The following is a 12,939-nucleotide window of genomic DNA, read 5'->3' as shown; positions in this document are numbered from 1 at the left end:
AATCCATCTAAAGTACTTAGTTCAGGAAGCCATTATTTGAGCAGAGAATTAGAACTTGAAGATAGTATGTCTCATTGTAAACATTTCTGGGTGTGAAAGTGTCTAAAGACATAGCCCTTCTTCTGTAGAATAATTATTAACTAAATAGCATGGGATTGAGAGCAAACATTGACAGGAAATGAAGTGGATAATTTTATTTACCAGGAGTTTTCTAAATTTTTTCACAATAAAAGAACTAAAGTTTTCAGTGGGCTTTATGAAGTTTGCCCAGCAATTAATGAGGAAGAATCCAGGGCCATAGAGTCACTGGGTCTTTAACGCATTGTAGAGTTGCCCATATTATAGGGAGGAAGGGTGATGGTGACTGAAGGCTGAGAGTTGGGGTAGCATGTCATGTGAAGGGGAAGGAAGAAATTATAAGGAGAGGTCAGCAAGTATGAGAAGAAGTGAGAAATATCTTTTTCCAGCTTTATTGAAATATAAATGACATGCATCACCAAACAAGATAAGGTGTACAGCATAGTGATTTGACATACATAGGTTGTGAAATGATGACCACAGTAGGTTCAGTTAGTATCCGTCATCTCATATAGGTACATAAAATAAAAAAAGAAAAAAGAAAAATTATTTTCCTTGTAATGAGAACTCTTCGGATTTACTCTGTTAACTACTTCAGTATGTATCATACAGCAATGTTAACTGTAGTCATCATTAAATCCCTAGTACTTAATTACAACTGGAAGTTTGTTCTTTGGACCACCTTCCTCCAGTTCCCCCTCCTTCCACTCCTTATGTGTCACAACCACAAATCTGACCTCTTTTTCTGAGTTTGTTTTTTTTTTAACAGCTACTAAAGTGTGGAACATGGAGGATAGAAAATGATGTCCAAGAAGATTTCTGGGATGTTTCTTTGTGGTGAATGATAAAAAAAATCTGGAGTAATCCTGCTTTAAGGAAACCTACATTAAAGGTCTTATGTTTCAAGGTTCTAACATCAGATTTGTGTTTCCTTTGAGTATGATACCACACTCATACTGAGACACATGAGCCACTATATTTATTAGGGTTACACTGACTGGGCCTCTTTTTCTTCTTTTGTTCAGTTTTTTGGGGGCTCCTTGAAATCTATTTCCCACCAATCACTCGATTCTTTATTCATTATAACAGCATGTGATTCATGTCTCAAGATATATTACAGTTTATAATATATCATCTTATCTTACATTACTTAAATATTTTATTATATTATCTCTTTCATATTAAATAAGTGGTTTCATAAGACTTGGCAGTTACTTTTGTTTTCTTCACAGAGTGCTGTGCTTTGAAAGCATGACTTAGAGTTTGTTACTTCTGGGAAGACTTCCTGTATATGGCTAATTCCTTGTACATAAATTATTTGTATTCAGAAACTGTAGTCTGCCTCTGTCATCAGACTACATTCTGACTTAATTTTCAGGAAATCCAGTCACTTTGCAAACTATTCACAAAGTTGAAGAGTGAGGCCATGTAGGCCATATAAATTTGAGCACCTGCCTTACTTTTAACTACTTTCAAATATGAAGTACCAGGAGAAGAAGCATGAAGGAAGCCTAGCCAGGGAGGAACTGCCAGAAACGAAAAGATGTGAACTGGATGGAGAGCAAGAACAGCTTGGCCCTCAGGACAGCATTTCCTGAAGCGGTTCCAACCAATGCTAGTCATGCAGAATGGCATAGTAGGTGTTACATAAAGTATGGCTCTGGAGAAACACTGAGTTAAGCAATGTAAATAGATCCCTTTGAGCCTTTATAGATGTACCCATGTGCCTTGTGTATTTCCAGGAATGGAATTTGTGACAAGAATGTGTAGTTTGCCCAACTTAGCTGGCCACAAAACTGATCATACTTTGGGAAATTCTGTTCTAGGACTCGTCATAGATTTTTAGTTTTTGGATGAACTGATGGATGACTGGTGACTAAATGAATGACATAGGGAGGAAGTTAAGAGACAGATTGGAGAGGCAGTGGTCAAAGTAAAGTGAATTTGTGCTGAGGGAATAACATTGAGTCTACAGATGCATTTGATACTTCTGTAAAATGCTCTCACCACTTTCTCTCCCATGCCATCTTCTTACTACCAGTTGTGGGCCAGGGAAGAAGATTTATTTATTTAGATAGTGTCCTTATTGCCTGTTCCCTTCTTACTTTTATAAGTGGTTCTATCCCTGAAAATCCCCAAATGGATCTCAGTGGAATCAGAGTTTTGAGAGTGGGATATTCGCAGAATAGACCATGAAGTTTTGAAACCTCAAATGCAGAGTCCCTGGTTCTCCTACATGTTCACACACATGCGCATGTACATGTGCATGCCTCCTCCCCCTATAGCCTTCTTTCTTCTTCCATTTCAGTGGCTGTGCCCACACTTCCATCACATTTCTTTTCACCCTGACATTTAGCACTGGAGGGTGAGGAGGCAAATGGTACATTTTACTTCTCTGCTACTCTGCAAAGTATCGTAGTGAACTGGTTAGAGAACAGTGTGCTAGATCAGTTTTGCTTCTAAAAATGGGAAACTATGCATACCCCCAGCCGCAGGGTGAGGAGAGAGCAGGAGGAAACAGGCAGGGCAGACATCTGGTCTGTATAACAAGAAAGATAGTGTAGAACGATTCACCAAGCAGAAACTTTGGTAAAGAAACCTACAAGATTTTGAATGGCTCTCAGGTAATTTCTGTTGGAAGGGATACCAACCTTGGTGTGACCGTGACTTTTGTGGCTTTATTTCAGAACGCCAACCAGGCACCTCTATGGCCAATTCCAGTGCCCTCCCTTCAAGTTCAGCTGGGATCAGCAAGGAACTGATTGATCTGCAGCCCCTCATCCAGTTTCCTGAGGAAGTTGCCAGCATCCTGATGGAGCAGGAGCAGAGTATTTACCGAAGGGTCTTGCCGGTTGACTATCTTTGCTTCTTGACCCAGAACTTGGGCACTCCGGAATGTCAGAGGTCCCTGCCCTGCCTCAAAGCATCCATCTCAGCATCCATTCTTAACTCACAGAATGGAGAGCACAATGCCCTTGAAGATCTTGTGATGAGATTTAATGAGGTAAGAAACCACTTAAAGATGTTTTTGGAAAAATTGCTAGTAAGTGACTTTTAAGCATATTTCTCCTTTTAGGTTTATCTGTTACTGACATCTCATCTACCTGTCTATGTTATCACTTCCATGATGGCTGCTTTCTTTCCAGGCAATGGGATAGGCAACACATTGTCATCATCCCTCTCACTTCACTCCAACCAACCCTGAAACCTAAATGATCCTCTCTCCACCCCATGTCATTACCAAGTCCATATGCCTTCTCCCTTTGGACAACCAATCCCCACCCTTTGTCTCCTCCCTTGACAAAATATTCTCCCTGGGTCCATTCAGATATTCTCCCCCTGGTTCCTACAGGTGCTTTTAAGGCCCAATGTCTCATTTCTGAGTTTGGGCAACATGATCCCTGGCCATGGGATCTATCTAGCCTACCCCCCTCTTCCACCCTCAGGCTGCCTCAGCAGATACTAAACACTAACACCTGGGTCAGGAGAGCAGGGAAGAACATGAGTTTGAGGGATGATGAATCACCCTACTCCTACCCTCTGCATCCCATCAAGATCCCCATCCCCCAGGAAATCCCTCCAAGGCCTCTGAGACCTTACAAGAAACCAGTTCCAAAGAAGACAGCTGTGACTGGAGTCTGGGAACACTTAGGAGGGAGGCACTGTAAGAGTCTAGTCGCTCACTAGGAAGAAAAGGGCCAATGACTGACACACTGTGGCTCTGGAGCAAGGACAGGGGCAGGAAGGAAGAGAGGCAGGTTTCCATGCAACACTGGAGTCCTGGATGCTGTACTCTTGGGCTTAAAGAACACTTTTCCTCTATAGTAAATCCCCATACCCAGAGTTTTCTCTTCTACATTTTCTGTCTTTTAGGCTTAATTTCTTTTTTCTGTTTTTCAATTTTTTAATTATTTTATTGTTGTTCAATTACAGTTGTCTGTATTTTCTCTCCACCTCTCTACCCCACCCCAGCCAAACCCACCTCCCTCCCCTCCTTCCACCCTCCCCCTTGGTTCTGTCCATGTGTCCTTTATAGTAGTTCCTGAAAACCCTTCTCCCCACTACCCCTTCCCCCCTCCCCTTTGGCTATTGTTAGATTGTTCTTAACTTCAATGTCTCTGGTTATATTTTGTTTGTTTTTTTCTTCTGTTGATTATGTTCCAGTTAAAGGTGAGATCATATGGTATTTGTCCCTCACTGCCTGGCTTATTTCACTTAGCATAATGCTCTCCAGTTCCATCCATGCTGTCACAAAGGGTATAAGCTCCTTCTTTCTCTCTGCTGTGTAGAATTCCATTGTGTAAATATACCATAGTTTTTGGATCCACTCATTTGCTGATGGGCACTTAGGTTGCTTCCAGTACTTGGCTATTGTAAATTGTGCTGCTATGAACATTGGGGTGCATAGGTTCTTTTGGATTGGTGTTTCAGGGCTCTTAGGATATAATCCCAGCAGCAGAATTGCTGGGTCAAAGGGCAATTCCAATTTTAGTTTTCTGAGGAAATTCCATACTGTTTTCCACAGTGGCCTCACCAGTCTGCGTTCCCACCAACAATGTACTAGGGTTCCCTTTTCTCCACATCCTCTCTAGTATTTGTTTGTTGACTTGTTTATGTTGGCCACTCTGACTGGTGTGAGGTGGTACCTCATGTGGTTTTAGTTTGTATCTCTCTGATGGCTAGTGATGCTGAGCATCTTTTCATGTGTCTCTGGGCCCTCTGTCTGTCTTCCTTGGAGAAGTTTCTGTTCAAGTCCTTTGCCCATTTTTTAACTGGGTTTTTTGTCTTCCTGGAGTGGAGTTGTGTGAGTTCTTTATATATTTTAGAGATCAGGCCCTTGTCTGAAGTATCATTGGCAAATATGTTTTCCCATACTGTTGGTTCTCTTTTTATTTTAATGCTGTTTTCTTTAGCCATGCAGAAGCTTTTTATTTTGATGAGGTCCCCTTTTTATTTTGTTTATTCTTTCCTTTATGTCCCTTGCTTTAGGGGATGTGTCTGTGAGAATGTTGCTGCATGGAATGTCTAAGATTTTCCTGCCAGTGTTTTCATCTAGGACTTTTATGGTGTTACAACTTATATTTAAGTCTTTTATCCACCTTGAATTTATTTTTGTGTATGGTGTAAGTTGGAGATCGAGTTTCATTTTTTTGCACGTAGCTGTGCAGATCTCGCAACACCATTTGTTGAAGAGGCTATTTTTGCTCCATTTTATGCTCCTGCCTCCTTTGTCAAATATTAATTGACCGTAGAGTCTTGGGTTTATTTCTGGGCTCTCTGTTCTATTCCATTGGTCTATTTGCCTGTTTTTATAAGCGACCCCAAATAGCTGCAGCAATTTTAGACTTAATTTCTTTTGCCTTGAATATTAAAACAAAATTTCAGCCTCTTTACTTGTTGGTTGGTGGTTGATTTAACTCCACAAATATAGTAGTTTAGTCATCTAATAAACTACCTAAATGCTAAGAGGATACTCCCACTTCTGGTCCTACATATCTCTGATTGACAGAGGATCACTCAGCCTTTGTTACTTAAGTACTTTCTAATGATAGCAGTTCACCTCGCAGTCTCTGCAGCCTGCCAGTCATGACCCTGGTGATGGATGTAAATGTCAGTGACCACAGTAAGGCACAGTGGATGCAGAAAGTGTTAGAGGCTCAGCCCAAGCAGTTAGTTCTGTGCCCAGACATGCTCCTCAAAGGGAGATTCCATTATCTATAGGAATTGCTGATCTCCATATACTACTGTCGTGCCAATCACTTACGTGTGCCATTTATTTGCTCCTCATAACAACCCTGGTAGATAGATACTGTCATTAACCCTACCTTACCAATGGGGAAACTGAGGCACAAGGCGATGAAGTCATTTGCTCAAGGTTACAAGGGTGAAGTTGGCAATGGTGAGATTTAAAACCACATTGTCAAGAACCTGAGCGTTGAACCACTGTGGTATTCTGCCTTCCACCTGTAACAAGGCTCATATTGGGGGCTGGCACTAGTTCAGAGTAAATGATGATATGAACCACAGCTGGGTTGAAGCATGCTTTGGACTATCTCTGAAAATAGTTTATCTAAGGAACTTCACAACATAAACAAGATTTCTGGGAAAACACTTAAACTACTCAAGAGAACAGTCTGTTTTCAAGTATTCTCAAGCATCTATTTTCATACAAATTATGGGCATGCTGATAAAAATCAGTCTTCAATCTTATATAGTCATTACAGGCAGATCCCAAATGACCTCCACTAGACAACACTGAGATAGCTAAATTCTTGTTGTTTATATACCTCAGGGTAGAAAAGCTGCATTACATTAAGGGAGAGTTCTTAAATTCAGATCTTCACCTACTTAGAAGGGTTTTGCCTGCAAATTACCAGGGCTTTACTTTCTGTAAAGAAAGAGAAGGAAAGCAGCTAGCACTTGTTTACCAGGTGCTCTGGACTGCGTATTTTCTTATTTACTCTTTGGGACAGTTTTGTAAGGCAGTTGTCATTGTCCCTGACTCAGATGAAGAAAGTGAAGATTAAACAACAAAAGTAATACTCATAGTATTGGATTATAGCCTGTACAATAAAATAAATATTCGTGAATTTGTACTTATGTGAATAATTGAATAAATATATCAGTGGGAGGGGAGGATAATGTACAGGTCTTACTTACAAGAGAATTTCAGTTAATAAATGTAAAAGGAATGAGGGAAATAGGAAATCACCATTAGGACACTCCAGTAATAAGTTATTACAGGCAAGAAGCACTGATGAATGCTAAAATTTTTGTGCAAAATTATGATGAGGAACAAGATATTCGCATGGTTTAAAAGCACCTCTCTGCAAAATACTTGTTAGTTACTGAAGAAAAAATAGAGCAGTAGAGAAACCCAGTCAACACCACCTTAGGTGCTTAAAGTCAACATGATCAGATAAGACATATTGATGTGCATCTCCTAATATAATGCACTGAGAAGGGCGTGACACCATTTCTTTGGCTTTCTTGCCCCACCCCCACCCCAAAGCATAACTAATCATGAAGAAGAAAACCAGTCAGACAACCTCAAATGGAGGGGCATTTTACTACTGAAAAGTATCAAAGTGATGAAAGGTTAAGGAGAAACTGAGTAATTGTCAAAGACTACAGGAGACAAAGAGCCATGACAGCTAAATGCAGCATAGGATCCTACTGGATACTGGACTAGAAAAAGGATGTTAATGAGAAAACTGGTGAAAATCTAAATAAGACATGTAGTTTAATTAGTATTAATATATCAACATTAATTGAAAATGGAATTATGATTATGAAAGATGCTAACATTAGGAAGCTGGGTGAATTATATACGGAAACTCTTTGTATTTTTACAAATTTCCTATAAATCTAAAATTACTTGAAAATCAAGTTTAAAAATAGTGAAGCTCAGAGAGGTTGAGTCACTTGTTCAAGGTCACACAGTGACTGAGTGTATATCAGAATCCAGCTGTTTCTCTTCCAAGCAAATTCTCTTTGCGCTCAACTGCCTTGCCTCTCTATTTATGAAATTATCACGTACAAGTTTGTTGTAAGCCCAGAATTGCTGGCTTAGAATTTAATTAGACTTGGGTCTCCTTTCTCTCTCCCTTCCCTTTATTTCTACTTCTTTTCTAAATTTTCTCTGCATCTATACTTTTTCTACTCCTATTTGTGTCCCTATTTTTATCCAATTTCCTATTACTTCTACTCAGGCACTCATTCATTCATTCAAGACATTTATTGAGCACCTACTATGCCATATAGCCTCCTCTTTTTTTCAAACATATTCTTTTAAATAAGAAATTAGCAATATATGATGAAAATTTATATTATTCTAAGCCTAAATTTTGGTTCTGTCAAAACCGGATACACAAAATATATACACTTTCTTCAGGGAAGGAAAATACATGTATTTCTTGGAACACTGGAGAATCTGAAAGATGAGAGAGAATATTTGCTTCATTGCAGGACTGTTTGTCCCTTAGGGGAGGGGCCAATGTATTTATTCATGCGTTCAGTCATTCAGTTAACGTACTGTCAGCAGTTCTCAGAAACAGGACTCCATGGCAGCTAAGTGCTAAGGAAAGTGAGTAACAGTCTGCAGCTGCCAGAAGCTACCAGTCTTAAATTGTAGTCAGGCATGGGCACAAACCACTACCGAAAAAAGGCGGAAAGTACATGCAGTGTGAGTGGCAAGATGGGAACTGCAGTGTCTGGGTGGGTGATCAGAGCTCTCTACTCAGCTCTGGAGTGTGGGGCTGGGCCATGAGGGATAGCTAGGGTACAGGGGGAACATTGAGGAAGGGAGGACATTCCGCACAGGAAGACAACCAGTTCTTGTCATGAGCAAGACTCATTCATGGTCTGTGGAGTCAGCTTGCTCCTGATTGTCAGTAGAACATGATCAAGAGCCAGAAACTTCCTGAATTTTAACAACTTTTACACAATGACTTAACTGTGATGTGGGAAAAGGGAAGAAAATCCTTGTGCCTTTCGGGCAATGTTGCGTAACATTCATTCTTAGGGAAATATGGTGAAAGTGCAATCGAAAGTGCAATCATGAAAAAACTGAAATGGCTTGGCTTACATCAAGGAAGGCCAGGAGATGTCATTAAAAATCAATTTAGATTGTGGCTTGGAAGCAGTGTTTGTCCAATTGCCCCTTTTCCTGCCCGATGTCAAGACTGGTACACCAGAGTCACTTCTGAAAATGAAGTCATCTTTTTATCCTTGCAAGTACATAGAAGCACATGCAAGGGTCAGCCCTCAAGTGGTGGTAGTCAGGATCTGTGCTGGGGGTGGGCTCAGTCCTGCTTTGCTTGCTTGGGAGGCAGGTCTCCTTCAACCCTTTTTTTTGTTTTGTTTTGTTTTGTTTTATTTTTTCCTTCAACCCTTTTGATCTGGACGGACCTCTCTATAGTTATGTTCTGAGCTTAAACTCCAAGAAGCCAGTGTTCTCTCTTTCTCCTTTCCGGTTGAGGAGCCTCACTTCCTAGCCACCCATAAAGTCTCTTGCTTTGACAGTTTCAAGTCATATTGTCCTTCCCCCTTCCCCCATTTTCTTCCTCTACCCAGTCTCTATCCCTAGTCCACATTCCTTCTTATCTTACTGGTTTTTAACTCCTCTTGGAATAAATTGCAGAGCCATTTATCTTTTCTAGAAGAGACAATGGCATTCTTTTGTGGATAATTTCACCAAAGAGCTCACATGCACACATGTGGTTGAGAAGAGATGAGAGGCAAATAGAGATTGAAGATCATCCTTATTCCCTATGTGTTCACCTCTTTTTCTTATGAATGTGGGGGAGAGGGATGTATTCTGTAATTACAGTTCTGAGTCACTAGTTCTCAAACCTTATGCCTCCTCAGTGTGGCCTCTGCTTCTGTCCTGTTGTTCACCCATTGATGACCTTTGAGGATGGAACTCATCATGGTCTGTACCTACAGCTGGTCCTCAGGATCTGTCAACAGAACGATTTTTGGTTCCATAACCTCCCACTGCCCACAGACACTCTTTTGTGTAACAGATCATTAGTTTCTCTAGCTAAGGACTGGTTTTGGGGTTCAAGAGGCTGTTAACAGGTTCACTCTTTTCTATGCCCTATGGGAGCATATTTTGTTTGTTGAGCAGTTCTTAGCAAGACCATTTGTCTGGGCTCTCCTTTCACACTACTTGGTCCAAGGGCAGGTCATGAGCCCAAGATAGAATGCAGTTATGAGACCCCAGAAGATTCTGAAAGAATTCCACCTGCCTCTTTGCCCCCAGTGGCCTTCTCCAAACTCCCTCTGTTTTGGTCAGTCTAAGCAGTCATCAACCTGCTTCTCTTGCCACACAAACATGGACAGCCAAAAGTGACACTCGGTTGTTGCTTGTTCCTTCCAGATGTCAATTCAACATTTTATTTTTTGTGTGTGGTTATTTATTTTATTTTATTTTATTTTATTATTTTTTAATTTATTTATTTATTTTTATTCAGTTACAATTGTCTGCATCTCACCTTTAACTGGAACATAATCAACAAAAGAAAAAAGCAAACAAAATATAACCAGAGACATTGAAATTAAGAACATTGTAACAATAGCCACAGGGGAGTGGGGAGGGAATAGTGGGGAGGGGGTCTATAGGAGCTACTATAAAGGACACAATTCAACATTTTAAAGCCCTCTCCTTGTATTAAGAATGCCAAGGTACAGCTTAACTCCCTGGGAGAGAATTGTATGAATAAATAGACATCTGCCCAGAAAAGGATTGTTTGAGCCTGGGTCCCTCCATAAGTGATGATCATCACTTTGGCACACACATTCCAGCATCTAAAAATCTGCCTGGTTACAGCCAAGGGAAGACCATTTCAGCACAATAAGGGAAAAGTATGACATATGATAATGGGAGGGTGAGGGGCAGTGACCTCATGTTCAGGTGTGTTCTTTCACTTGAAATATTTTGGAAAAAATATTGTTTTAAATCTGTACATTCAACCATGTTAGAAAAGTTCTCTTTCAAGGCTCCCCCTCCCCTCATTTATTCAGACAGCCAAGAAAATAATCTGTTCAGGGCTGCTATACCAACTTTCTTCCTCATACCTGGACACTCATGAGATAAATTGTTAATAAAGCCACCTCAGGACAAGGGAAGTTTCAGCTCAGTTTGGAAAACCAGATTTCTTCTTGGCAAATCACCTCTCCCCAGAGGCACACCTCTGAGAGCAGACAGTCGATTCATTCTCCAGAGCATTTCACTGCACATTCCAGGCTTAACAGAAATTTCTGTCCAGAAATTTCTGAACTAAAAAATACAGTAGGCATCTAAACCACAGAGACTGTGCAGCACAGGGCAGTGTGCTAAGAGCAAGGTTATGGTTCCTCTGCCCTGAAGCCAGTTGACAGCACATCACGTTCAGTGGTCCATGGCGAATTAGCACCCACAGGACTCTGCTCACACACAGGAGCACTCAGAAAATGGCAGTGCTGGGGATAAGGAGGAGCAGGCTCACATCGTCACTCAGGGTGCAGCTCCGGGTCTGCCTGCTTTGTTTCTAGACCTCCGTTCCCAGCCATGTAACTTCAAGCCAACTACCTAAACCCTCAGCTTTCGATACAGATGATAGTACCCACCTCCAGTGGTTTCTGTGAATATTCAGAGAGATGACATGTGTAAAGCACTCAGTGAGGACCCAAGTCGCAGAAATGGTTCAATGTTGGTTACAAAAAAAACCCCACTAAAATAACTGCATTTTCAGGATAATTAATAATAATAGATCTCATTTTTTAGATATTATTACTTCCCAGTTAACAGATGAAAAAACTGAGGCTCGGAGACTCTAATTAAATGACCTATGGTTTCAGAGCTAGGATTTGAACCCAGGTGATCTAGCTTCCAGATCCAAAGTCTTGGCTCATTTACCTGGTGCTATTGGATAAAGCTGAAGGAGCCTTTTCCCCTCACCTTGGTTCTCTTTCTCTGAATAAAAAACCATTTTCTTCACAGCAGGTACAAAATATTATGATTTAAACATGCTGACCTCCTTGTTGACTTTTACCCACGTGCTCACTTCCTGATTTGAAAATGAGTCACATCTTTTGAATTGGGAGGCTGTGGTCCTTGAAATGGTGGGGAGAATGGCATTATAAGGTGTCTGAGAATATTGTCGCAGAACATTAGGATGAGTTTTCATTTCCAAATGACCCGGGCAGAAGGGTGATTTCAGGTCTTCGATTTTAAAGTTCTCCTCTCGACTTTGAGATACTGGATGCCTGACAGTGTAGGATGCCCAAAATGCTGAAAATTCTACTTTATTTCTTTCTCTTCCTCCCTTGACCATACCATCTCTGCTATATTTTTCCTCCTGTCTATATCTACTTTGCACAAAACCTACATCCCCAACAGGAATGGCTTTTGAAATTCCAAATCTTAAGTCCTATCTGTACATCTGAAAGGACTCAGAGGAAGGGGGCTGTGCTCAAAGCTAGGGCAGCGGGAGAAGACAATAGAGAAGGGCTACCAAGCATCTTGTGAATCAGGACCTCCATGTCTGTGCTTATGTTTGAACATCTACTGTGATTTTCTTGAACAATGGTTTTTTAATGATCAGCTTAGTAAAGGGAAGGGCTTTAAGATACCAGAATATTTAAAAAATATACACATGCCTGGAGCCCGGCCCCAGGAATGTCTGGCTCCATGGATACATGGTGGGGCCAGGGATCTATATTTTTAAAAAGCTCCACAAAATGACATTATGATGGGGTGGGGAGAAAATGCAGACAACTGTACTTGAACAACAATAAAATAATTTTTTAAAAAGATCTCCACAAGATAATTATTTTTTTAATTTTTAAAATTATTTTATTATTTTAATTTTTTATTATTTATGTTATTATAGTTGTCCCAGTTTTCCCACCTTCATCCTCCTCTACCCTGCCCACTCCCCAATTCCTTAGTCAGTCCCTACACTGTTGGCCATGTCCATGGGTCCTTCATATATGTTCTTTGACTAATCCCCTCACCTTTCAAACAGACCCCACCTCCCTCTTCCCCTCTTACAGCTGTCAGTCTGTTCCATGATTCTATGCCTCTGGTTCTGTTTTGCTCATTAGTTTCTTTTGTTCATTAGAGTCCTCTTAAAGTGATATCATATGGTATTTGTCTTTTGCCAACTGGCTTATTTCATTTAGCATAATAGTCTCCAGTTCCATCCATGCTGTTGCAAAAGATAGGAATTCCTTCTTTTTCTCTGCTACATAGTGTCCATTGTGTAAATGCACCACAGGGTTTTTTTAAATTATAGTTGTTGTTCAGTTACAGTTGTCCCACTTTTTCCCCCATTGCTCTCCCCTTTCCCCTACCACCCCCCAGCTCCCAGAGTC

The 12,939-nt window shown here is 40.6% G+C and overlaps 1 protein-coding gene across 9 annotated transcripts in view; it reads left to right on the top strand.

Annotated features, from left to right (window-relative positions):
* The window catches only part of PLCE1 (phospholipase C epsilon 1), a 332,067-nt gene that overhangs the window by 188,175 nt on the left and 130,953 nt on the right, over positions 1-12,939 (top strand). For all 9 annotated transcript variants that reach the window (XM_045197747.2, XM_071221217.1, XM_045197748.2 and 6 more), the window contains one exon: positions 2,766-3,082. In XM_045197747.2, the coding sequence (XP_045053682.2) occupies positions 2,766-3,082 (317 nt within the window). The remainder of the gene's footprint in view (positions 1-2,765; positions 3,083-12,939) is intronic.

The sequence above is a fragment of the Desmodus rotundus genome, chromosome 4, assembly GCF_022682495.2.
Source record: "Desmodus rotundus isolate HL8 chromosome 4, HLdesRot8A.1, whole genome shotgun sequence".
NCBI lineage: Eukaryota > Metazoa > Chordata > Mammalia > Chiroptera > Phyllostomidae > Desmodus > Desmodus rotundus.
The sequence above is the reverse complement of the archived record's forward strand: the minus strand, read 5'-3'. Positions and strand labels throughout refer to the sequence as shown.